The following is a 26,894-nucleotide window of genomic DNA, read 5'->3' on the forward strand; positions in this document are numbered from 1 at the left end:
GGCTTATCATTTTTACAGTGTCTCAGTCCGTAATGCTCAACTGCTTTCATGCCGAGTTTCCTCCAAATGCCAAAAACCAGAAATCTCTATCCCTTTCATTCAAACCAAAAAAACAATAAATTTACACTTCTGTCATTTATCCTTTTGTGTAATTTGTACATATTGGACTTATAATGTGTGCTTAGTCCATCAGTGTTTAGTTTCTCCTCAAATCTAGTGGGGCGTCAATCTATGGAATCATCTGACCCCCTGGCCCCCAGCATTGTTTCATTTTTCTCACAATTTCATGTGCTTGGTTCCACAGAAGTCCAAAATAATCCACTTTAAGACACTAGTTATGCGCAAATAATCTGATATGGATGCCAAAAATGAAGCCTTATAACAGATGGGGCTTATGGTTCATTTGACTTGCATTTAATATGTAATAAATAAGATTAAAAATGATAAATCTAATCATGAAAACTACAGACTGACAGGATTTTCAGAAGTCCCGCCCATCCAAGAGTCATTCAAAATATCCTTTCTGTTATATAAAAACGCTGTCTGCTCTTACAGTGCTGCCGTTTTGTTGTGTTGGCTAAATATTTTTCGGAGGAAACATAATAGTCTTCTCATTTAACATTGATCATTGAAAGTAAATTAATGCATGTTCAAAAAACTCTTTAAAGTGAACACTCTCTTTGGCCCTATATTTATATATTTAAGTATATACTATAGTATATAAATAAGGACTTATTAGAAGTATATCATTTAGCAATTTACCTCCTCGGATGAGATGTAAAAGAACAGACTCGGAAGCATGATGAATGAACTGTCACTAAGGTGAAGGAAAGTAAACCTTTATTTATTTCCTTTAGCAAGATTGATGTTCGACTCGCTCAGGCTGTCATGACTCTGCCATGTTGATTGCACTTGGCCCATAAATCAATCAAAATATGACAAGCCGCTGTCAGAGAATGCTGAGTTACACGTGGACCCGAAGCAGTAGCGTTTAAAACTGGACGGGAATCTATCAATCTGCAGTTATATTATATTACACTGGAAAATCATCTGCTTTGTGATTGTTCCATGTTCAGCTGGAATGTTCGGAGCGCCATATGGTTTACATGTAATGCTGTTGGATGTAAGATTTTGGAATTTTGCTCTCTTTGTATTAAAAAATAATCATAAAATTACAGTATATATTAACCAATATAATTGGTTATCTAAAAATTGCAGCTGTTTACAAGCTGAAATGTCCTTGATTTTAATGATAAGCTTCAGAGACGTCAATAACAATAGACTAATAACAAACATCACCCTTATTGTTGTTGCTATGAAACAAAAAATTGGGAGAATTCGAGGAGAAAAGCTCATCCACACAGTGAATGGAGGTTAAATGTTGAATGCTAAAATAATTAAAATGCAGATACACATGGCAGATTGAGCTGAAATTAAGAGTAAAGCTCTTCCTCGCTTCTCTTTTGTTGTAGGTCATGATTTCTGCGCAGAAGGAGTTCTCTGTGGAGAAAACTCTGTTTGTAAAAACCGGAATAACAAAGCAGAGTGCGAATGCAAGAGCGGCTACGTGTCTATACACGGAGATTCAACCTACTGCGAAGGTAAGGCAGATTTTGTACGTATGTAAAAGTTGTCCAAATTAAGGAAGATTGCTGTCTCAATTCTGCCTTCCAAATGGGACAGACTTTATTTAGGAGCCCAGAAGGATTTCTATCATAGGCATCCTCTTTCCTGACAGAACCCCTGTGGAATAAGCATCTAATTCCTCCTCATGCCTGTTCACAGGATTATATATATAGATGAAGTTTCTCCAAGGTCTTTAACTTTATCTCATTTCAGTGCTTAAAAGTTGCTAATTTTAAAACTAACCTGCAGAAAAAGGAAAACACAGTTAATTTGTAATGGCACGATCACAAAGACGTGCCTCCAGTTTTATGATTCGTGAGTCACTACACAAGAAAAACAATTAGACATATTAGAAAGAAAAAGTTCAACTTACAGTCTTATTAGTATTAGCATTAGTATTGGCTTTTGTAAATGCAGCAATGGAAGTAGTGGTGTAAGGATGTATCACAGTGCAAAAATTGAATGGTTTGCATCATGAAAATTCAAATCATGGGGATCAGAATTCTACTAATTATGCATCTGATGCAATTATAGGTTATTTGGTTATACAATCATGTTATATCATCTTCAGTAGCTTTCAAACAACTCCAGCCCTGCGCTGCTGTGATCTACATTGACCGAGAAAGAGGTTGCGGAAGTCGGGCATTTTAGCCCACTTTGTAGCTCTATTTCCAGCTCATTATGTTTCAATAGATCATTTTAGCAAGGTGACTGTTTATTCAATCAAATTTTGGGGAGAATTTATAAACTTATGTATTTATTTTTAAGATATAGTGAACCTGTAGGACATTTTGTTTACAACATTAAACTCTGTAGCATTTTTTTTATTTATTTCGTTTCATACAGACAAAAATACACACTGTTTAATATTTCAGAAATAAAAAGTCTTTACAGTCATTATTTTTCTTCAGTAAATTTTTTTTCAAAATATTATGAGAATTATGATGCGAATTGAATCGTGAAGCCAGTATCGTGAATTGAATCGAATCGAATTGTTATGGGAGTGTGACGTTACTCAATACCTGAACCTGAAGCTATGTGCTGAGGAAGAAAGTGATTTGGCTTCAAAATGACCGCTATCTCTGTTTTAGCTCCGTCCTGACAGTAGGTCCCCTACAGTGTTAGAAACAGAAACTCTGTTGGAGGTACTGAATAACTGGAAAAGGCCACGTAAGTGGAGTGAGTCATGATTTAGGCGTAATGTTTGCACAGTTCTAAGCTTTTGCCTATAAACACGCTACTTTACATTCACTACGACACCAAACACATTGGTGTAAGAGGAACATTATGCACCTCAATTTTGGCTGAACTGGTGTGTGTCTTGTGTGAACTACTTTTTTTTATTTCACCCTGAACAATAGAATTTCTCTTTTAATGTGATATATGTGATGGATATTGGAATCTGAGCACATCTGAATTTTATCAGTGAAAACATTTTCAGTCTGGGGATGCAATATCCAATTTGAAGTCCATTTGAAGTGCATTGCAGCCTTATATTTATTTTGGACATTAGCCTCTCCGAGCTCTGTGCGTCTCTATAAATGTTGTTTATATGTTGATTACTGAAGCGTGGCCAAGTCGTACTTGGTGGGCTTATGAAAGCAGAGAAAATGTTCATTTCTTTCTGAATTAGATAAAAAGCAGCTCAGGAGTCTCTGGTGCTGCTTTATACAGCTTATGAGCGTGACATTCTCTAGGAGTAAAACGAATTTAGCCTGATAGGAGTTTAGCTTGATGGGTCTCCACTAGAGCCATAGAAGCTTGTCAGAGAAGCCGAAGGAAACCAAGCTAGCATGCTTAGTCCAACAGAGCAAACAGAGATATTGTTCAGAACTCAATATCTACAAAATTCGCCTTCATGTCACATATTTCCTTCAAATGAAAGAAACACAGAAACCAGGGCTTACATACTGTATAGCAGGTTGCATCTTTGTGTTTAAGTATTCTTTAAAAAAATGATGAATAAAACCAAGTGATCAATCAGATATCACTTCATCATAGGATGTGACATTGTGAAAACTGCCTTTTGTAATGATTTCGGAATTTTCTCATGATAAAAACAACGAAGTCTGATTAAGAATACTGCTTCTGGTCTTTTCAGCTTTATCTTATTATCTCATAATCTCATCTTTAATCAGATAATGCTCATTAGTGCCGCTGCAGGCTGTAGCCACTTTAGCAGGTTAAGTCACAGGATCCCGCTAGCTGAAGAGACTTTTCTACGTTGGCTTGCCAGGTTGAAAAATAAATACTTTATCCTGTTTAAAATGTTGGTGCTTTGCCCAGTGCAATTCCCCGAGGAGAAAAAAGAAAAACCAGCACTGTTAAAAGAAAAAGTCTCCGTGGACAGTGTTCCTGTAGAAACTGAAATCTGTTGCGCCAGAGAAAGTGCAGGGGCAAACAGAGTTTAGACACAGGTGAGATGGATCATGGTTTTTTTTCATAGCTTGATAAACTTGGACTTCCTTAAATTGATGGCCAAGGAGAAAGTCGTATTCATTTTTCATAAGTGAGAGAACAGTAGGTTACACCTTTGAAAGGTTGTAGTTCACATTAGGGCTAATTTTGCAGCAATTATAACCATGTAACCCGAGTACTATTTAAATGAGTTTCCCCTGTTAGCCCACAGACACACACTTCCATATACGTGTTCTCATACTGCCTTTATGATGTGCACAGTTTTGGTTGTTTTTGAATTTCATAACCATGTAAGAAAAAATGATTAACATTACTTTGGGTCATTAAAACATTGTCTATATTTCACGCACTTGACCTTCATGCATTTTTCATGTGACGGTTGTCCCAAGGCTGTTAAATTGTGATAATGAATTTCAAGTTTCTAACACTGCAGAATATAATATATATAAAGTAATACGTATAATGCACGTTTAATAATAGACATTGTCACATAAATGCCATATAAATCCCAGAGGAAAAACTCCCTGAGGCGACATGAGGAAGAAACCTTTTGAGTCTGGAAGAACCAGACCTTCTTTGGGTGTCACCAGATAGTCATTACTCTTCTGTAAGTGTAAACCGTGAGTCAAACAGTACTAAGTTAAGCATGAGCATATTGTGAATAAGAGTCCTGGGATGAGCACAGGACAGTGTTCATGATTACAGCAGCAGGAAGTTCACTATAGGAAGAATGAGACTAGGGCATTCTTGCAAATTTTTAGGGTTTCATGTTGGACCATCCACAGCAGCAAAAAAAAAATGTAGTTACAAGTGCAGCAGTGTTAGGTCCAGAAGCTCCAGGTAGAAATAGAGCATCAGGATGAGTCAGACAGGTCTGGATGGTGAGAGGAGTCGCGGTAGAAGCGTGTCAGGATCAGGATCGGGCTCCGGCGTCACGTCAGGCAGCAGGAGTGCACGTACAAGTCAGCAGTGTCTGACGCTTTAAGCCGGAAATTGGGTCTTGTGTGTCATTTGCAGTCAGACTTTATCACCGCAGAACCGTACAGACAGTCAGATTTTCAGGTGCAATTAGAGCACAGTGTCTGAGACAAACCTTTTGTGCTGTACACGAAGCTTTCAGGAGCCTGAACACACAGCAGAGCGCGCTTCTCTCCTCTCATACATATGCATTTATTTAAACGTTACAGGAGTTGCAGTCGATCACATAAAAGATCCAGTGTAGTAACACTCACGAAACATTTTGTTTCACTAGCGTAAAACCAGTCAGCAGTATTAATGCACTTTTTAAAAACACAATTATATCTGCCTGTTTGTTGACTGAAAGATTTCCATTTTCATTTGAAATCCTGTTTAGTTTCAGCTTAATTTTGTGATATGCAGCAGGACTTTCAAGGTAGGCTTCATTTCGGCACTGTGTGATATTATTTTATTAATTATTAATTTAAAGCATTTGCAAAAAACACTGTTATTGCAATAGACAAGACTGACAAAGATGCTAAACAACTCCATACCAAATTAAAAGATGATAACGGGTCTTTATTAGCTGGTTAATTCACGCTAATCTTAGGGCGAGTTGACATGAAACCTTCGTAAACACTGTTTGGAAACAATTACAAAGGAATCCTGTGATTAAAGGGAAAACCAGCGTTAGTTGACAGAAGTCTTGTCACGTGACCATATCTGAACATAATTTGTTTTGACTGTGTAATTTAACTTTAACTTGCTGCCATATCCCACAATCCTGTGCAGCCCAGTTGACCAACTGACACTAATTTGCTTATGATCGAAAATTGTCTTGTCTTTGATAATTTCACAATGATATATTTAATACACTATTTTGTGCTGCATAATTACTGGAATGCTGGAAAATCCATGCAAGTCCTGAGAACTTCCTGAAAAGTGTAACCAAAATATCTTAAACTGTGTCATCACTTATTTCGGTCATTTCAAAAGTTTAAACAAATTACTAGCATATTTAATAAATTAAAAAAACAAAAAAAAAAAACAAATGTGAAGCAGTGTGTTTGTAGTGGGGGCAAAACAGTGAGGATTTTTAAATCTCATTACTATCATGGTAGTGAAAGACTACAATACATAATACGTATTTCTTAAAACTGAAGGCATGATGCAGTGGTTTTAATACAATTCTACTTATGTATTTGTTTCATTTTCATACGTTCCTATAAAACTATTTTATTTTCCTGAACATGGCATGCAGAACCTGGAAGTAATATGCTTCCACACTGAGTGTTGGCTAAAACTCTTTCGAATATATTTAGTCGACGTCCAGCATCATGTAAGGCAAATGAAATCTGTTCAGGTGACTCGCCATGCGAGATACTTTTAATGTTTCCTTTTGCCAGAATGACAGGGTTGTATGCTGACGTTATGAAGAACATCATCTAAGATGTGATCGGAGAAATTAAGCCCAACATCTAAAATCACACCAAGCTTCTTAGCTGTGAATGGATTGCGAGGCTGTTGATGGTGATTGACAGGATGTAGTCGAAGGGAGATCTTTGATGTTGGGTAAATCAGTTCAGTTTTGCCAAGGCTGAGTTACAAATGATGGATCTTGATGTCCATGAAGAGATGTCAGAAAGGCTGTCCAGTATCTTCTCAGCAATTTGGGAGGTGGATAGACGAAAAGAAAAGTTTAGTGATATCAGAATAGTGTAGCACTGATAAGAGAAGGTATTAGAGCAGATCACTGATCCATGTGATTTGTTATGAAGGAAGAACCAAGGAAGAGTGGACCAAGAACTGACCCCTGAGGGACTCCAGACGAAACTAACCTTTCCAATCTATGTGGCAGGTGCACTGAAAACCAGGTCAGCTCACACCACCTAATCCCAAGAGTGAAAAAAAGGATCTGGTGATTCCGTGTCAACAGACAAGTCAAGGAGGATGAGGACAGAAGACTTGTGTAAACTCCTTGTGACTGCAACAGGTCACCATGGAAGGCATGGGTTTGTAAGCAGGCAGGTTGGCATCCATGAAGGCATTGGGTCAAAGGGTATGAAGACAGCTGTATGAGAGCTGCACGTTTCAGGGTGTTGAAAGGGTGCAAGTGCAAGTTGGGAGAGGTGGCGTGGTGTTGAGGACGTTGAGGAGGATGAGGAGGTCAACAGGACATTAATACATTAATAAAGTCCAGGAAGAGAAGAAGGATGATGTATCCAGGGAGAGGTGATAAGCAAACATGTCCTGTAAAATATTATTTGTTAACGGATGATGGTTGTTATTTTGCCATTATGGCGTATGATGATTCGTAGCCTAGTTTTTTTTTCCTATTCTCAGAGAGAAAAAGCATCTTAAAAAAATAGCATATCTGTCAAAGCTCTTTTACCGTCTTTGAGCACTTGGAAAAGGTCATATGTAGACGCATCTTAATTAAAGAAAAAAAGACAGACACTTCTTTATTGTTGTTTCTTCCTTGGTCTCACTCACCCTGTGTTTAAAGGATGTGGGTTTTAAATCTGTTTAATTAGTCAAACTAACTAATGGCACTTATTATTGTGTAATTATTAATAGCAAGCATGGCAAACAAAAAAGCTGCACTTACTCTTAGCCATTTCTTCGTTCAAATCAAGAAACACAAGTCTTCCATTGCTGTCGTTTGTCCCAGTATGTATAGGCATAGGAAAGCATTTTTAAATATTGAGAACGTAAGGAGACGTTTCGCTCGGCGTAATCAGAAATGCATGACTCTGCAGTCTGCAATGGATACCAAAATCTCATTTTTATGTTTTAATCTTTATTATAAATGATTTCTTATCATTTTTATCTTTCTTGAAAGAGAGGGAATTCTTATACGAGTTTTTATACCTACATACAGTCGTCCTTCTTCCTTTTCTTGCTTTCTTTTTATCTCTTGACTATTGACATGATCACATGCAGATGCATTTAAATAAATTCACACAAATCGTGGCTTATCACACCCTGATTTCAGTGATTCACTGATACACACACATGCACCACACACATGCACCAGCCTTTGGATTGCTCTGTTGCTTGTGTATCGACAAGCTGCAAAACATGGATTTGATCTTTCTTGGCTTCTATTGATTGCTTTAAAAGGGAACAGACGACACAAAAAGGTCGATATGGTCTAAAGTTGGAGCTGTGATCATATCAGCATGGTTTTGCCTGTCTGAATAGTTTCATTATGTTCATGATTATTGTCATAAATGCAAGAATGTTTACAGCGATTCACTGAGACATACATAAAGCAACCAATAAAAAAAAAGCTTCTTTGCTTCTCCATTTCATTGATAATATTTCAGTATGAAAAATTTAACACTTAAGGCTAACTCAATTTTAATATATATTTTTATAACTTCAGAGCGTAATAAAACTGGCCAAAAGTATGTGAACACCTGACCATCACACGCGTATGTAATCTTAATAATACAGCAATGCAGATGTATATTTCCTCAAACTTCAAAACAAAATCCAGTTTGTAGCTGAGTGCCAGACTTGTGAACAGCCGTGATTGGCAGAAAGTTAAACGCTTTTCTTATCAGGACACATGAAGAACAACAAACATCACGCAGGCCTGAGTTTCTGCTAAAACCATTACCGAGAGAGCTATCGCGCTATTAATCAAAAGATACACAACACCTCGTTCGTCTCCTGTTTGTTAACTCCAGACCACATCTTTCACAGCTAAACACAGTGAATGAAATGCACACACATACACACACACACACACACACACACACACACACACACTAGTGTTTCATAAAATGGCAAGTGTATAAATTTGGAAAGCTAGTAAATCGACCACACACACTAATTAGTCTGAGATGTGTGAAGCTATGCACTTTGACATGCATGTCATTGTAAATGTCATATCTAGCACAATTCCCAGTTATTGGTGTCAGGATCTCCCATACAGCGAATCACTGAAGTAAGTCCAATCCTCCCTTCTTTAATCATCTCATACTTTTTGAAAGCACCCGACCATGTAGATCCTGCAGTCTGAAACGACAGAGCGCTTGCTTTATTTCCTCTAGAGGGAAAGGAAAGAGAAGCAGAGAAGCAAAAACACCACATCTAGAAGATATCCTCTAAACTAATCTTTCCTGTGGGCCCCGGATCTGCCGAGCACCTGTGAAGTCTTGCTGAGGAGCTATACATGCTTCTTCGTCACAGTGCTTAAGTAGAGGAACATCTCTTTCCTGCGCTTGTCGTTTCGATTTTGAACGGAAGAAGCAGGACAGCGTCATCTGCTGTGAAGAGAAACAGCATCGCCATGACTGTGGATTATGCAATTATGCAAAACTGAGTATTTTCAAGGCTTGGATTTTTTATATTAATACCACAGTGCAGTTGAGTTCTCAAATCTGATTCGTCAGGTCGGGTTGTTTCTATAGCAACGGCTCACACACAGGGACTTGTACGGCGGACTCTCCACATGATCACAGACTAATAATGAACGGATTTAACATATGTATTGATTTTCGTTTAACAAAGTCCAACGTATAATCATTGACGTGGTGACTTTTTTTAGGAGACGTTTATTTAACATTTATGGAAGGAGTCTCCAGTGTCACTTCACCTTGTGCATGGATTATTTTCATTTAACCACACGGTCTATCGTGTGCTATTCTTTTCTTATTCTTTATGTCATTCTTTTGCCGTAATGCTCACATGTGTAGAGCTATACATGACAGAATCATATGTATGTTCATATTCTGCTTATAAGCACTTCATTTTTCTTAGTATAATGTACGTTTTTTGTTAAAAAATGTAAGTAAAAAATCCAATTTCATGTAAAACTCAGTGAAGTTGGTCAAGTGAATAGTCAATGTGATGAAAACATATTTACACAGATATTTTGTTCATGAATTGCCTCGTCCTGACACAAATAGTGTGAAATAGAAATATTCCCATCCACAGACATCATTTATTTCACAGTCTGGAGAGGGAACAGCAGTCTAACAGTCAAGTGCTCTCCCAGAGCTGAGTAAAGAATGACATCATGCTTTTATTCCTCTCTGTTTGGCTTGCCAGCTGTGAAAGCTTAACCTGATTAGTGTGACAATCCAGCTGTGGACGCTTGACTGCGCCACCGTTGTGCTGCTGAACGGATGATGTATCGTGTTGTTTCACACCTAGTTCATGATAAAGAATATTTTTACTGCAGTCTCGCAGTTGAAAGAGTTAAAAAGGTCTCGTTTGATCAAAGAAAAGTTTCCCTATTTTTAAAGCTATGAAGTGAGATCTCTGTAATATCATTTGACTTCTATTAAATGTCTTCTACCTATAAGTGTCTAAATGTTTTTTCTATATGTATTATTCATTATTCATTTTTTTTTCTTTGTAAAGATACACAACTTTGTATGCAAATGTCATAAAGTGTCCTTGAGTGTGTGACAGGCATTACACATATAAAAGCCATCATCATCAACATTACCACTTTCCACTTTCTGTCAAGACCTTTGCAAGAAATGTTAATACACCTCGATCCCAGATGGACTATTTTCAGAGAGGAAGGTGATGGGGAAAAAAAAGCTGTAGAGATGTGGAGATTGAGAATAAAAGACCTTCGCGCCAACGGGGCACGCTTTCTTCCTGAGGCTTCATTTAGGGCGATTCTCAAGTGAAAGCTCAGACAAGACAAGACACTTATGAGGTGGAAAAGAAAGAAGATTGCTCTGAAAGAGATTCAGAGCTCCTGACCAGGTAGAACATTCTATAAAAAAATGTATTTATATTTTTGAATAGGAGAAGCAAGATGACATCATTAACCACATGCAGGAACGTACACTTACTATGTTCTCTTATTCTAAACAGTATGTCAGTATGTTTACATCATAGAGAGCTAATAACGTTGAAGAGAAAACTGTATATATATATATATATATATATATATATATATATATATAATCACAAAAACCATTTAATATGGCTGCACAACCCCAACATGGCCCTCACACATTCTCATATACTAAACATACATCAGTAAACACTACAAAGGTTCGAGGTTTGCCCAGGGCAGGTAATCCAGCTTCCTATATATATAAGATTTCCTGTAAGAGAGTAATATCTCACCACCAAGTGCACGCATCTTGCTCACACAGCACACAGGTGAAATCAATCACAGCACACAGCACTCTGTAACATAAGTACCACCACCATAAAGGAGGAACGGCTACATGCCTGCCCCAAGGCATCAACTCCTATAAAAAACCACACAAAAAACAAAATTAATCCAAATTAGCAAACTAGAGGAAAGCAGCCGGCAACCCACTGCATCATCAAACGTTCCAGCAAGGCCGAAACTGCCTGCAAAAAGAAGAAACTCACGTCCAAAAGAAACTCAACCATATCATACATATTAGCGTTACCCGATCAGCCAAGCAACACACACCTTCAAAAACAGTGAGCGATACCGGAACAGGGCGGTCCATAGACTACAACACACTCCATGCAGCATGCTAATGCTCTGATATATATAAGCTCTACAATCACATGGTGATTGAACGGCCCCGCTCCACCCACTGTAACCAAAGGGACGGTAAAATATTCCACACCACTTTCCATAAAATACAAAATAACAAATGTGTGGCCTACCACATTTTGTTTGACATGTGATTGACAGGTGTTTCTTGTTGCCCAGGTTTGCCCTTTTTTAGATTGATTGTTTAAACAGTTAATAGTTCTGAATGTCTACTCTTGGTTTGAGCCCTGGGTTTCACCTTTGAGGGCTCTACTTGCTGTTAAAAAGAGTAAACCAACATGCAGACCAGTGAGCTGTCTATGGGAGAAAAGCAATCTAAAGAAAAGAGGAAAAATCCATCAGAGCCACTGCATAAGCATTGGGCATAGCCAGTATAACAATTTGGAATGTCCTGAAAAACAAAGAAACCACTGATGTACTAGCAACATGACGTGGAACGGGTAAGCCAAGGAAAACAACAACAGTTGATGACAGAAATATCGCGAGAGCTGTGAAGAAAAACCCATAAACAACAGTCAGCGTTATCACCAACAACCTCCACAGGGCAGGGGTGAAGGTATCACAATCCACCGTTCGAAGAAGACTTCATAGAGGCCATACCACAAGCTGTAAACTTCTCATCAGCAGTAAGAATCAGAAGGTCTGATATGAATTCACAAAGAAATACAGAGATGAGCTACAAAAGCTCTGGAACCAAGATGAACCTCTACCAAAGTGATGGAAATGCCAAAGTGTGGAGAAAGACAGGATCTGCTCATGATCCAAAACAAACGAGCTCACTGGTCAAGCATGGTGGAGGTAGTGTCATGGCTTGGTCTTGCATGGCTGCTTCTCATTAAAGTTTATTGATGTTGTAACTCATGATGACTCAGTTTACAGAGAAATACATCCAATCTAATTGGGAGGAACTTCATCATGCAGCAAGACAACGACCCAAAACTCACTGCAACACAACAAAGGACTTCATCAGGGGGAAAAAGTGAAAGATTTTAGTCTGGCAAAGTCAATCACCAGACCTTAACCCAATTGAGCAGCATTTCACCTCATGAAGAGGAGACCGAATGGAGAAACCTCCCAATACAAACAACTGAAAGAAGCTACAGTACAAGCCTGAAAAATGCATCACAAAAGAAGAATGTAACAGTTTGGTGATGTCAGTGAGTCGCCAGCTTGATGCAGGTATTACAAGCAAAGGATATGCATCCAAATATTAAGTGTTATTTACGTTAATTTACTTTAAGACTATCTGTTCCAATACTTTTGCTCACCTAAATATTGGGTGGTCTGCAATCAAAAGGTGCCATTGTCTAAGTTGTTTAACACGTCTAGATGTAAATGTCAGGAAATATAAGCTGAAATTCTGATCTATCATCTCATATTTATCTTTTGATCTCAAACTCATACGTCTTCAGTGTATAGCAAAAACAAAAGAAGTGGCCTTGTAAGAGCCAAATGAAGAGTGTCCCAGTTTTACTGTGGTGAAAATCATTGGCACAAAGACAGCAGTCTAAATGAGATGTGAATGCTGAGTAATCAATAAAACTATCAGACACCGGACTCGTTTGCTGATGGAGGGATTTAAAGAGAGTGTCTCTCACCTCAACCCAAAGTTATTCTTTTGGACTTCACCTTTTTAATGAACTGTTGACTAATGGATTCAGACTGTGATAGTATTCACTGCATTTACTTAACATATATGATTTGTACATTCTATCGTTTGGATGTTAGAACGCTACAATACAGCATCCAACCATCTTTAGTAAGTGCCTGGTGATGGTGGTATAAGTGTTCTTCTTCTCCTGGCTGCTCCTGCTGGGGGTCGTCACAGCGGATCATTGGTCCACATATTTGATTTGGCAGTTTTTACGCAGGATGCCCTTCCTAACGCAACCCTCCGCAGTTTTATCCAGTCTTGGGACTGTCTATTGCAACCCCAGTGGCTGTGGTAGGTTCTAGGTTCACATCTCTATTTAAAAAAAAAAAAACTGACCTTCTGGTTTAGGCCACACCCACTTTGGGCTGAAATCTAATTATAGCTATGACTGTTTGGAGCGCTAAATAGATACAGATAGTGGCATTGTGTGATTGTGTAGAATCTCTTCCTCTTTCTCCTCTTACATTCATCACATATTAATGAACATTTCCGAGATTCTATCAAGCTGCTATATTTAATTAGAATTTTTTCAGATAACGTATAGTATGTCTGTATAGTATGTGAACTGATTTGTAAAAAAAAAAAAGATGGAAAGAGTCGTGTTGCAGTCTCTATCAAGGTAAAATGCAGAGGTGCGAAGCATTAATATAGACAGAAGTTTGTCTCAGGGTTTTTTTTACGTATATTGATGCGTGTGTGTGTGTGTGTGTGTGTGTGCTTGTGCATGTGTGTGTGTGTGTGTGTGCTAGATGTGCCCATGCGTATCCTCACGTCATCCCTCAAACGAGCTGTATTCACTCAGCTGCCTGTTGGAGAATTACTTTTTTTTCCCCCCGAAGCCTTTGAAAGATGAGTGCGAACGTGAAGGCTAAATGAGGTGATTTTCATCACAGAAGGGAATAATAAGTCTGCAGGGAAGTGATATCAACACTCTACTTCAGAGAAAAACGTTCTATCCATTATTAGAAAAAAAAAGTTGCATGTTTATGCTTCTCTTCTTTCTGAAGGGGTTTTAGATTGTCGTCCTGTATTAGACTCAATTAGTCTGATATTGACATCTTTGATCCCTGTTCTCACCTTATTGTTGGGTTTCAAAAATAAAAATAAAAATCTCACACCTTTATATGCAAGCATAGCACTGCCCCTATAACAGAAACTCAATAATTCATAATTTCATTTAAAAAAATCGTTATAATTGTAGGGGGAATGGTACTGTTTATAGACTGTCTGTGTGCATGTTCACACTGAGCTTCTAAAAATGAATAACCATGAACCGCATGAGATACAAGGCCACACCTCCTGGTACGTGAAATAGGGAATAGAAATGTGGCAGAGACTTTAAAAGACTTGCGAGTGGTAGATGACTAGTGATAGAAACTATAAAATATATCCAATGCCAAAATAAGTTCTAAAGCAGAGTAACATTAATGGGAATAAAGCTACGGAGTTTGGATTATTCAACACAGTAAAACTTAGAAAGAAGCAATAATGAGCAGACGTACAGTTTTACTTGGAGTTGTTTCAGTTCGTCGTGAGTGCAAGAGGAATGCAGCTGGAGCCTTTGAAGTGTGTGTGCACTCTGAATGTTGAGTTTGTGCTCGTGCCATTGCAGATCATGCTGTAGATGATTGGCGATGCAGCATGTTTTAGTTTGTCTTCACGTGCATTTTGCAGGTTGATCCGTAGATTTGCACCGCTACTCGCGGAGGTCCGGCTATCCAACAAGGTTGAAAATTAAAAACAAAAACATGTGCAATGCTACTGGGTAGCACTGATGATTTCTCTCAATACGATCTTAGACTTTTGCAGCTAGATCACGCATCAGCCTAAGAGAGAGAGAATCATTTCATGGGGGATGATATATACTTGTCTTACATACTTCTAGTTGCTGTAAATATCTTAATAAAAGTGCCCCCCAATCTGTGGATGCGTAGTACCTACATACTCATCATTATAGAAAACAGTTCTCCCTCTCTTATTCCTGAAATGATCATCAGCAAAAAGACACACATTGCAGTTCATCATTTTGCATAGGTTGGTAAGGAGGGGCCTTAAGGGACTCCAGTAACGGGAGATCCCACTCTGGTCTCTTGGGGTATCGCGGAGGACGGAGGTGCCTGGTCCTTTTCAGGGAGGTCGTAATAAGCTACTGAGCCCTCAGAGAGCTGTCACACTACCTCCAGTCAGTGAGGAAGGTGTCCTTGGTGATTTTCTCTCTCCAGAGCGGGACCAATCCCAAGCAGACTCCTTTTGTCAGGAAGGACTTGCATCATCAGCAAGCTAGAGTCTGTGCCTCTTGCTGAGATGTCAAACAGGACTCTGTTTGATATTTGTAGTCAAGTCTCAGGCTGATCACCCACTTCTGCAAGTCTCTTAGTTACAGCAAGTCCAAGGGAACTACCACTGCAGCTGCTGTCAGGAGCCAGTATCGCACGTATCTATCTGTCAGGTGTAATAATGTCTGCCACACACATGGCTAGCATTCTCCGTGAATCTTTCTTCATGCTGATGAGTTGTGTGGCTTAGGGAGCTCTTTTCTGAGTTCGTCTTGAGACTAATTGCCATAACGTCAGTGAGGTGGGGGAACATATAAGCCCTGTATAGGACCTGAGCCCCAAGAGTGCTGACGCTGGAACTAAAGCTTGTGTCTCTTTGTATTGTTATCAGGACCCATTGATCTGACGTAGTCAGTGTTTTCAGCTGGCTTCATGGGCATGCCTGTAGTTCACTCTAGTGACGGAGGGGGTGTTTCCTAGCACCTCGCCCACAGGGTGAATGAAAGGCCCTCAGGCGCCTGCTAAGGTCCGTCTCAGTTTGCATTGCTAGTTGTTGATATGAGAGCAATGATGTGAAGAAACTTTAGGCTCTTTCACACACAGGCAGTTTTTTTCTCAACCTGCAGCACACATTTCGCATCCAATCCTAAGAGAAGTGACCACAAGTCTGTGGTCTGTGGAAGAAAAACATGGGAGAAAAACAAACTGGTGTGACTGATTGCCTGTGAAAAAAATATATGACGTTGCTAATGTTTTAACTTTAACTGTGACTGTATTTTCTACCTGCAAAGCTATAGCGATCATAGTAACTCTAATCTAGTAACTCTAATCTAGATAGCAAGCAAGGTTAGTTAGGCAATACTACTAGGACTTGAAGGAGGGTTGTTATGGTTACAATGTGCATGGCGCATTCTCTTTTTTTTTTTTTTTAAATCAGTACAATAGGCGCTCCAGAAGGAGAGAAAAACCCAATGTGAAAGCACACTTACACAGCCCGTGGAGTGACAAGTTATTACATCAGCAACCATTTCGAATATCAACGGGTTTCACGTCTTACACACGCTGATGATGGACTTTTGTCCAAAACATTCAGTTTCTCTGGAAACATTGTGCAGTATACTGAATTTTTCATACATTTACTACTACAGAATTGTTCTTTCATATCTGATAGATAGTTCTTTCATATATTTTTCATATACATTCAATATTTGGAGTTAAACAAAATATTTGAATTATGCAGCAAGTACAGCATGTGGAAATGATTTTATTAACAAGAACAGCAAGAATCCAGTTAGAAAAAAAAACTCTCACTGATCTACGTATTAGACACATACATTTGCTTAACACTTTATTTTATGCAACACAAAATAAGGATTAGTGAGGGCCGTGATTTTTCTTCACATTAGACATTTATACATGGGTCATTCATAATGCATTAAGCTTTATTCATTATCTCCTACATTAGTGCGTGGATATCTGCTATATAAAAACGAGCAATCAATCAATTATTAGTTGCACAATTAACATTTTAAGACTCAAACCTCTTGAGCATGAATGAATCATCTAAATTTTCATCTTACTAATGTATAATGCAACATATTATTCCTGTAAAGTATAAGCTGCATTTTATTACTTTCGAGCTAATGAGTTCAATAAGTCACTAATACTTTAAAAAGTACACAACACATTGGAGTGTACACTGGGGACGATTAACTCTGACACTTGTGTACGTCACACATTACCATGGTAACGGATTGGTTTACTTTATTTTAAGGGACACACATTACTGGGTTATATATATTGCTTTGATGTATTATGGATGTAACATTACATACTCATTCTCCAAAACCTGCTTGTAAATTAGATGTGAATGTGTACAGTGTGACAGTTTGTCACTCTGCTCTTGCAGTCAGTAATGTAGAGGGCTGGGGGATGGACGCTGCAGTCTGACAGAGGAGAGAACAAAAGAAAGTCACTTTTCTTATGAGGCAAAAAGGAATTGTGGGACGGTTGTAATTGGATCACTAGAGAAAATAGAAAATAGCATCAGATGAGGCTCGAGTCGCCTTCCACTCGATCACTCTGTCACCAAGAGGCTTGTAATGTCATTTTAAATATTCAAGGGAACCAAAAGCAATCCTGTATGTATATATATGTATATATATATATATATATATATATATATATATATATATATATATATATATATGTATGTATGTATGTATAGAATGTTATGTATTTTTGCATTTTATGGTGAAGTTTTCCATCAGAGGGAAAGTCTTCAGAGCAGAGGACATTGCACTTTGCAGGTTGCCAAGATTTATGATTTAGCAGCAGCAGTCAGATTAAATATGAATCAGATTTGTCTGGCAGTAAAGCAAGTTCTCTGGAGTTGGAAACGATGTGTCGACGTGTTTCTGGTAGTTAGGTTTTTTTTTTTTTTTTTTGCGCTGACTTTGGTGAACTTTGTAGTTGTAAAAAATGGCAAACTGCTGTGGTATATGAGGAATAAAACACTTTGGGGCATGGTGTTTTATGGAAATAATCAGCTTTAGCTTCACTACATTATACCACCTGTTGCTTATTTTCCTGAAACAGCATAGAGTGTTTTTTTCGTACTTATCATGCAACTTCAGCTGAATGATTTGGATCCATTAAAAAAAAAACAAGATTAATATGTTATCTTTATCAATGAATAATAGTTTTGCTCATTCTGTAGCTCTTTGGTCCTCTGTCCTTCTCACATCCTTATCCTTATCAGACACAATTTCGCAAACGCTGTTCTTCAAATAAGATATAAGTTCCAGTAATAGGACAATACAACAGATTGTGTGGATGCAAGATTCAAAACTAGACGAGGGCTGTGGAAGATTCAGCTCATGGATAGCAGTAAGAGCCCAGAGCGTCCTGGCTTTTATACTGTATCTACTCTCCTGATTGTCCTGGTGCTTGAAGGCAGGTGTTAGTAATTAGTGGAGGTGGAGCGCTGCATTTGTGCTGATGGTGACAAAAATGTCAAATGTCCTAATTGCAGGAAAATTAATTACACAATCATTACATTATTATCCAATCAGGCTTGATTCATCAGCTTACCACGAACAATACATATTGTTTGTGTTGAGAAACCAGATGTTGCTGTCAAACTGAGATGCAGACGTTTATTACAAGCAAAACAAGCCATCAAACTCTCAGCAGTTTTTGATTCGAGATGGTATGAAAGATAATAGCAAAGCATCACCTAACTTGAGCAGAGTAGGCCTTAAATTATAAAAAAATAACCAACTAATTGCTGATTTGGGGAATTTTACGTTGTTTTACAATGAAATCCAGGTTTGTTTCTGGAAGAAAGGGAATTGTTTGACAGTGGCGGATCGCAGCAGTGGGAACATGCGCCTTATTTCCGTCTTATTTCACATTCCAAAATTCAAACTTCACTCACGCTCAGAGTGTAAACCTGCAGAACGTAGTGTGTGGAAGCTTCTCTGCGCACTCGATTCACTACTTCACACTCGCACGTAGCTTCACGTTGCATTTATAGGAACTCCAGTTTCCAATTCACAACCTGATCTCAGCCTTTGAGGCAACCCTGTCCCTCAGGAGTAACTTCTGAAAAGCTGAAAGCTGGCTAATCATGGCTAGTCATGGCTGGTCGTGATATCAGATAGGAAGGTTAAAATCTGATATCTATCAATAGCTGTTGTGTTTAGTCACCCATAAACGAAATGCGACGGTGAACGGTGTCTGCATTAAGGATGTCTTGTTTATGAGCTGTTCTCTAATGACCGTAGCAGCAGGGACGGTCCTAACGCCATAAAATAAAACAAAACAGCATGTAAATATATCAGAATATCACAATAAAACACTGTGTTTTGTACTTTAATAGTCTTTAATAGTTTTATTTTGCCATCAAATGAATTATGCAAGTTTAATACTTACCCTTCGGTCATATTAATTAGCATAAGCAATCGCTGTTCTCCAAGTAAATCACACTGTGTGTGCTAAATTTATTTGCATTGACACTGCAATGGATTTTTGCACCTATGAACTTTTCGTTTGTGGGAAGTAGCAAGAGAAATGAAATGGAGAGAGAGGCAGACAAAAAGCAGACAGCTTTAATAGTACTTGCTCTTGTCACATCACACACACTTGCTATGATTAAACACGCTGTAATAAATCAGATCCCTTGAGTTTCTCAGATACACACACACACACACACACACACAAACATGCTTACACAGTCAGCACACACCCCGCAGGCTAATTAAAATACCTGAGTGTTACATTACCTTGGCATCCCACAGTTCACTTCTAAAGCACACTTTAGTGTAACACACTTTTCAGAACGCGATTATGAAGGGAAGTGGAATAAAGTAACGCTATTATGAAGTACAATCAAAGAATCATACGCAGCTGAAATATCACCAGGCAGCAAGATAATGGCATCCTTACAAAATATGAATCGTGCGCATTGTGGGTGTGTGTGTAACTTTTTTTCTCAGCGTATTCATGTATGCATTCCTAGAATTTTTCAAATAGGAAACGCTTCACATTAAGGTGGAGATTAAGTCTATGTAAAAGCGTGTGTGTAAATTGTGTGTAAAGTAAGACAAACTGCAGAAGCATCAAAAGGAAGACGAGCTAATTATGCAGGTTGCAGGTGCTAAGAAGAGAAGCGCTGGCTGAAACGCGTGCACAATCTCCTCCAGACAGCATCAAAGTGAAGCCTATGGCGCACTTGTCGAAGGTATCACGCTGGCTGACTGACCGCTTTCAAAACATTGAAAACATTGCCTTTGATGCTCCGTTGAACAGCCGGATCATCACTCTGTACTGCCAAAATTTCCCAACAGAGCTCTCTCAGATAAGAGCAATAACAAGCGGGTGGTTTATATAAGGCATGCTGTTAGCTTGTGTGTTTCTTCTTGTAGAGCAGTAGAGTGTTAGAGCATTATTGGGGCAAGGTAATGTTAGAACTATGACAAGCTTATGACAAATTTTTGGCACTTCCACAAATCACCAAATTGAAAACACAATAAAACTGGCGACATTGTGCACTCACATTCCTTTTTCATGACCCCAGAGTGATCTTATGACTCCATTAAATTGTGTGCGCAATTGTTGCACGCAGAAGAAATAACAGAAATATTTTTTACCAATTTCTGCTTTTTTTTATGACATATGATTATTCATGACATAGTAGGCTCATGGAACTGTACAAACTTCTCCTGGCTACAAACACGATCAGGCGTACAAGTCACATGGTATATGGTAATGCGTGTATTTTCAAAATATGGATAGATTTTACTCTGTGAATTCTTTTCGCTACTGAAAGCACAGAGACTTTTCTGTGTTAAGTTGCATGTAAACGACTGAAAAAAAAGAATAAAGATTAAATTTAATGGAAATCATAATTGGATAGTGATTTTATTTAATGTTGTCAGAAAATACTGACCCCTTTCTGGGATACGCCGCTCTAAATGGACCATCTCTTCCTCATGAGACTTATTTAGAGCTCTACCACTTCAGAAAGTCTGACCTGCACCTTCTCCAGAGGTTACAAGCTTAACGTCTGCCTTCTCTGTCATGGGAGTGTCTCCGTCACCTCAGCGCATGTTTCAGGCCAGTCCTAGGGTGAGTCCAGCTCCTAATGACGTTGCGTACATGTAAGCAGTTGATGCCACCTTTGGGAATACTTCACGTAATGAAGTTTACAGTGTACCACAGCTTAATGACTGGAGCTTCCTGAGCACATGTAGTTTCAGTTGTTCTCTGCAGTTCAACTGACATTGGAGACTGTCTAAAACCAGAGAGATTTCTGTCTTCCTGCAAAGCAGCCACACTAACTCCAGCAATGTCAGTCAGAATTCAATGCAATAGTAATACCTAAAAAAAAAAAAAAAAAATCAAAACCCATCCAGTTGCATAGCAACACCCAGAGCCAGCCAGATGTCCGGGTGGATTGATGCGGTGGCAGTGTGGAATATTCCATAACGAGACTTCTGACAGAAAAAGTGTGGCTTTCAGACGGGATCCAGAGTGAGAATATTCTGCAATTAAAAGTCGTTTGTCTGGCAGGAGGACGAGTGCAGAGAATAAGGTCTTAATCTTATTGCTAAGTGCAGCCAATGTTTCCTGTCTTTAGGCCACTTTCTCTTTCTCTCTCTCTCTCCATTCCACTTTTACTATCTTTTTCTCTCCCTCTCCGTTTAAATCCTGCCTTCTCGCTCTCTTGTATGTTTCTATTATTTGTTATTTCTAGATTTACACCACAGCACTAGTTCTCAATTCTGCTTCAAGGCAAATCATTGATATGACGAAGCTTTTTTGTAAGGAGACTTTTTTTTTTCCGCTTTGTAACAGTCAAAGCTAAGAGTTAAATCTGTTCCTTTAAGTTTTCCATCATGGGAAAGTCTTTAGAATAGAGGACCTGATACCTGTAATGTAAGTGATAACAGGAACTAATTTGTTCAGACGCTCCACAAGATTAAATGTAACCATTAAAGTGTGATATAATGATATTATCTTCCCTACATGATATTACAGTATGTTGCCATGATATACCAAAATCCCTCCACCATGAGCCACTTTCTTTACAGCATTAACACTGACATTTGCTCAGAGCAGTTGAAATGAGGAATTATCTGTAACTTTTCTCAGGTGAGTCAGTGGCCATGTGAGGTAGGTTTTTATTCTTATAAGGACATTGAGCATGCAAATGACCTTCCCTAAGACGATGTCTGACTGTGCAGTAATTCTTTAAATCAGCTGTCAGTGTCACAGTGTCACAAAAACATTCAGTGTAGTTTTAGAGAACTGGACATCTATCATTCTGGCAACGACTGCTGTGTGTAGATGGTTGTGCGCCTAGATGTAAAAGTGTTGCATTTTGTTGCCTCTCATATGATCAATCTTATGATAGCGTGTGTGTGTGTGTGTGTGTGTGTGTGTGTGAGGAGTTTCTTACCCACCTGCTTTAGATCATGAAGCCTGTGCATTGATTGAATCAGGTGTGTTTAGAAATAACACTATATTTGTATACTTCACACTTTGACACATGGCGATTTACCAGTCAAACCCTTTTGATATGAGCAGGAAAAGTCGTGTAAAATATTTAAAGGGATATTTCTGCTGATGTCTGGCCAGTACATGAGATTCGATCTGGGTTCATTGCTGCAGGCGTTTATAAGCAATAACCTCATCTCTGTCAGCAACTTGAGTCCTGGGTCACCACTACACACTCTAAACTGAAAACTAAGTTTATTTTCTGAGCGTGGTCACACCAGAGTGAAGAACACAAGCAAACAGCAACCACACACACACACACACACACACACACACACACACACACAGAGAGCCCTACCTCATTAGTCTCTATAAAGCTGTTCAGTGTAGCCCCCGCAGTTACAACTGGTAAGGAAAAAAAAATCGATTTAATTACTACTTAGGAACAAGAGCAACAGTAGGCTGCTGTTCACCTCTTCATAAATTTCTGTGACTGAGAGGTTTTCAGTTCAACCTTCAGAACTTCCACTGCAATAGTTTAGCCCAAGGGTTCTCAAGTTCTGGCCATATATCATACACTCATATGAAACCGATTTTTTCCCTGATCATGATTTCTTACTTAAAAAGATCGCAAATAAACAATGTAATCATCTGGAATAGGTAGCTGAAATAAGTGAGCATTTCCACCATTTCAGGTTCAAGCAGAGTAGAGGAGAGCGTAAAAATATTAGCAGCTGTGCAGCTGTGCAGAAACTCAACTGCGTGCTGGATTTTGAAGTGCTTCTGCATTAATAAACTGGCTCACGTGGCGGACATTTTCTCTCTTGATGTTGCACAGTGTTGAGCAGCAGAGCTCCAGTCCCAAAAAAACAAACAAAAAAAAAAACCCAGTGAATTGAATTTTTTATTAAACTTTCGAATTATCGTCTTCATTAACATTATTTGTAATGAGTTAGATTTGACACTTTAGATTTGTTGCCATTTTTATTGCATTTTCTCTATTTATCCTTAATAGAAAGTGAGAGAGCCTAAGTTAGTTTGTTTCATCCAATCTTTATCAGCTCTTTATTCTCTGTATATTCGTTCTACAATTCAGTAATGGAATCTTTTGTGATGAAATTCGTTTTTGGTTAAATTTGCTGTATTAAGCATAGATTTTATAGTCCTAGTGCAATGATAATTCAAGGTGATGCACATTCGCCCATCTCTGCAGGAATGATTTCATGGAGTTAAGCTCTCGGTGAATAAATTGAATTTCCATTTTCCTTTTTTTATGATGAGTCACTCTGACTACGGGATAACCACACACACAGAGTGTCAGCTGCAGGAGATGAATCATCTCCTCACGTCAACCTGTGTAAGGAGATAAACAATGCTATTTACATACAGTGTTACATAAGACCGCAAAATACTATATATGAAAATTCTACAAAACAGTCTCTTTATTAAAAAAAACGCACAAGGGCATGACGAGTTCTGGGAAGCTTTCTATAAAAATGATCAAAAAAATGAACTGAACCATAGCACCTTAATCCAATTTCTGAACTGATGCAACAGTAGCCAGTACTGATAGATAGGAGTCCTGTGTGTAACAATACACACACACACACACACACACACACATGCTGCATGTTATCAGGTTTGGGAACACATTTTAAAATTTTTATTGTGTGTGTGATAAATAAATACGTATATCAGGTTGGAATAATGGAACATATTTGAAGACGAATCTAAGTTTATTTTGAAGATAAGGATTTCAGACCTAAATATGTTTTGTGTAAAATCAAAATGGCGGCTGCGTGTTATCACCTAAGGTTACGCAGTCGTCTTTTTTCCTGGTAGATGATCCAATCCACATCTGGAATGTGGAATGATTGACAGCTGCGTAGGTCTTTTGATCTCTCTGATATGAACGGACATCCTGGAAGCCGTGTCCTTTTCCTCCCGTCTCACATTACTCTCGTCTCCTCTTCATTTTTCCTCTTGAAAGGTGTGATTGTGTATTTGCAGGATGTCGTGCACTCGAGAGAGTGCGAAAAAATGTCAGAGTAGCACACAAAGTTTTGAAACTTTGTCTAAATTTGCTAGAATTTTTTACCCCAACATTTATTACTAAAGCAGTATTGCATTTCAACATCTGCTTTCCCATAACAGCTAAATCCACGGCAAAGTGAAAATAGGTTGTAGCAAGAGGCTGGAGAGTGCTGAATGTGAGAAAATTTGAATTCATTGGTAATTGTATATTGAAATATCACAAGGTTATGGGATTTTTTTTTTTTTTTTTTTTTTCATTTTTGCTTTTTATTAAATGGTGAAATTTTGCTATTTTTGAAAGTCATTTATACATTTTATTTTGATTAACTAGAATGCTAGCACTAGCTACATTTATACCAAGATTCTCTGCTGATAAGAGACTCATTTGTTGTAAAATAAAGGCAAATGGCCATATAGGCAGTTTCATTTCTATTTTTTTTTTTTTTTGAGTTTTATGTTTGCTGAAACTTCGAGTAGTGCGTAACAGTCTGATGCTAGTTTAGAGAGGGAGTATAAGGATGAAATTGTCTCTTCCCATCAAGACTAAACTCCACCAATGGATAATGCATTTGAAAGGCAGTTATTTTGTTGAAATTGTATAATTTGGCAAAAAAGCTTTTAAAATTGTTCAAATGGCCAACCAGTTTGAAGAACAATCCCAATCACCAGCATATTGTTGGCTCTGGTTTTGGTGCTCAAACTCCAAAATGTCTAAATAGCCTCAAAATCTATCTCTAAAGGTGTTTTCTGCCCTGATGAAGGCAAACTAGGCTGAAAAGTTCCAAGTGGCAACAATTTTTTGACAGTATTCTGCTGCCATTTTTCTCTGGTCTGGACCTGAAGCACAGGATTATGGGATACATAGGACAAGGAGTGATGCCTTTGAAACTCTGCCAGATGAAGGGATCTCAACAAGCATTTATTTACCTGGAAACCTGGATACTTTTAAAAAAGATTTAAGGTACATAATTGGACCGTAATTCATATTTAAGGTTCACTATTTACCGTTTTAGCTAAAAGATACACCCTAAAGGTATTAAAGGTGTACCCTCAAGAGGTACCACACCAATCACAAGGAATGGTACAGTTTATTACCTTTTTTTCTCAACATGTTCTCTTGCATACAGGCACTGAGGGGTATGTATATAAACCAGAGTATATGAAGAAGAGTGGCAATAAGAATAATGTGGTTAACGACATTAAACGGCAGTTTTCTGCTGAAATGGTCCTTTAAAAGCTAACCAGGTTTACTTTGATGAAAACAATATTGCATGCAATATCACTTTGTTTTGTCTTTACTTGCACAATTCACACATCAGACTAAAAAAAGAAGGAAAGACATTTGCTGCTTTGTCTTATTCTTTGTTGTTATTCTTGGTAAAATTATCTTTGTTTACTCTCTTTGTGTTTCTCAGTCAATAAATAAATAATAATACATAAATGAAGGGAGTTGCTTATGCAATATGTGGTCATTTAAATGACTTAAAATTAATAGTTTACTTAAAAATTAAAGCAAATGCAAATGTGTTGCCAAATTGTATAAATTTCACTGATTATTTTTCAGTGGAATGCGTCTAGATTAAGTTAACGTTACTCATGACAGTCTATGTGTGACTTCATCTACATAATTTATTCACGTAGATGGAACATGATTGGATGTTGGAATTACTCATTTGATGTACTACTACTTGATATGATATATTAAGCTTATATAAGTTAAAAAATATATACTGCGTGTCTGTTACAACAAAGATACATATGCATGTCGACAAATTAAATTCATGCAACTACTTGACATTAAAAAAAATGGCTTAAATTTAATAAGACATTTTTTCCAGTGTATTAACAGTATATTGTAATTGAGACACACTGAGAAATCTGTACTGTATATTTACATCTTGTATCTACGTCTTATAGGAGCATGGAATTAAATGTTCCCTAACTGTTGGTAGTCCGTTTGCAGTTAAAATCTATTATGAAGCATGTTTCTAATACGTCACTTACTTAGAAATGAAAGATTTTAATGTCCTCCCACTCAAGTGGTAATCAAACTTGCGTTAATAATGCTGTTGTGAAGCGTTCTGTAGAGCTTCTACAATTCTGTTAAAGCTTCAGGAGCGTGCTTTTAGTAAAAGAAAAAACAAACTTTTAACAGTTTTTGATAAGAGCCTTTCATAAATTCAGCTATTATTCCTTTATAAAAGATTGATGCATCACTTATTAATACATTACATACAGTAGCACTTAACATAACCTTATAAAAGTGTTATCTGTGCTTTTACATCTATTTTTATTCAACATGATTTCACTCCATTTCATACAAATGAAGTTATTATAAACTTTCAGCTGTGAGACTTTGAAAGAAAAAAAAATCAGGTGTATTAAAACTTCATTACACAAAAAACTGCATATAAAT

The 26,894-nt window shown here is 37.9% G+C and overlaps 1 protein-coding gene across 3 annotated transcripts in view; it reads left to right on the top strand.

The window, feature by feature from the left end:
* The window catches only part of LOC113523924 (protein kinase C-binding protein NELL1), a 170,922-nt gene that overhangs the window by 86,221 nt on the left and 57,807 nt on the right, over window positions 1–26,894 (top strand). For all 3 annotated transcript variants that reach the window (XM_034308508.2, XM_053238169.1, XM_034308509.2), the window contains one exon: window positions 1,473–1,601. In XM_034308508.2, coding sequence (XP_034164399.2) covers window positions 1,473–1,601 — 129 coding nt within the window. The remainder of the gene's footprint in view (window positions 1–1,472; window positions 1,602–26,894) is intronic.

Source organism: Pangasianodon hypophthalmus, chromosome 11, assembly GCF_027358585.1.
Source record: "Pangasianodon hypophthalmus isolate fPanHyp1 chromosome 11, fPanHyp1.pri, whole genome shotgun sequence".
In the NCBI taxonomy this organism is placed as follows: domain Eukaryota; kingdom Metazoa; phylum Chordata; class Actinopteri; order Siluriformes; family Pangasiidae; genus Pangasianodon; species Pangasianodon hypophthalmus.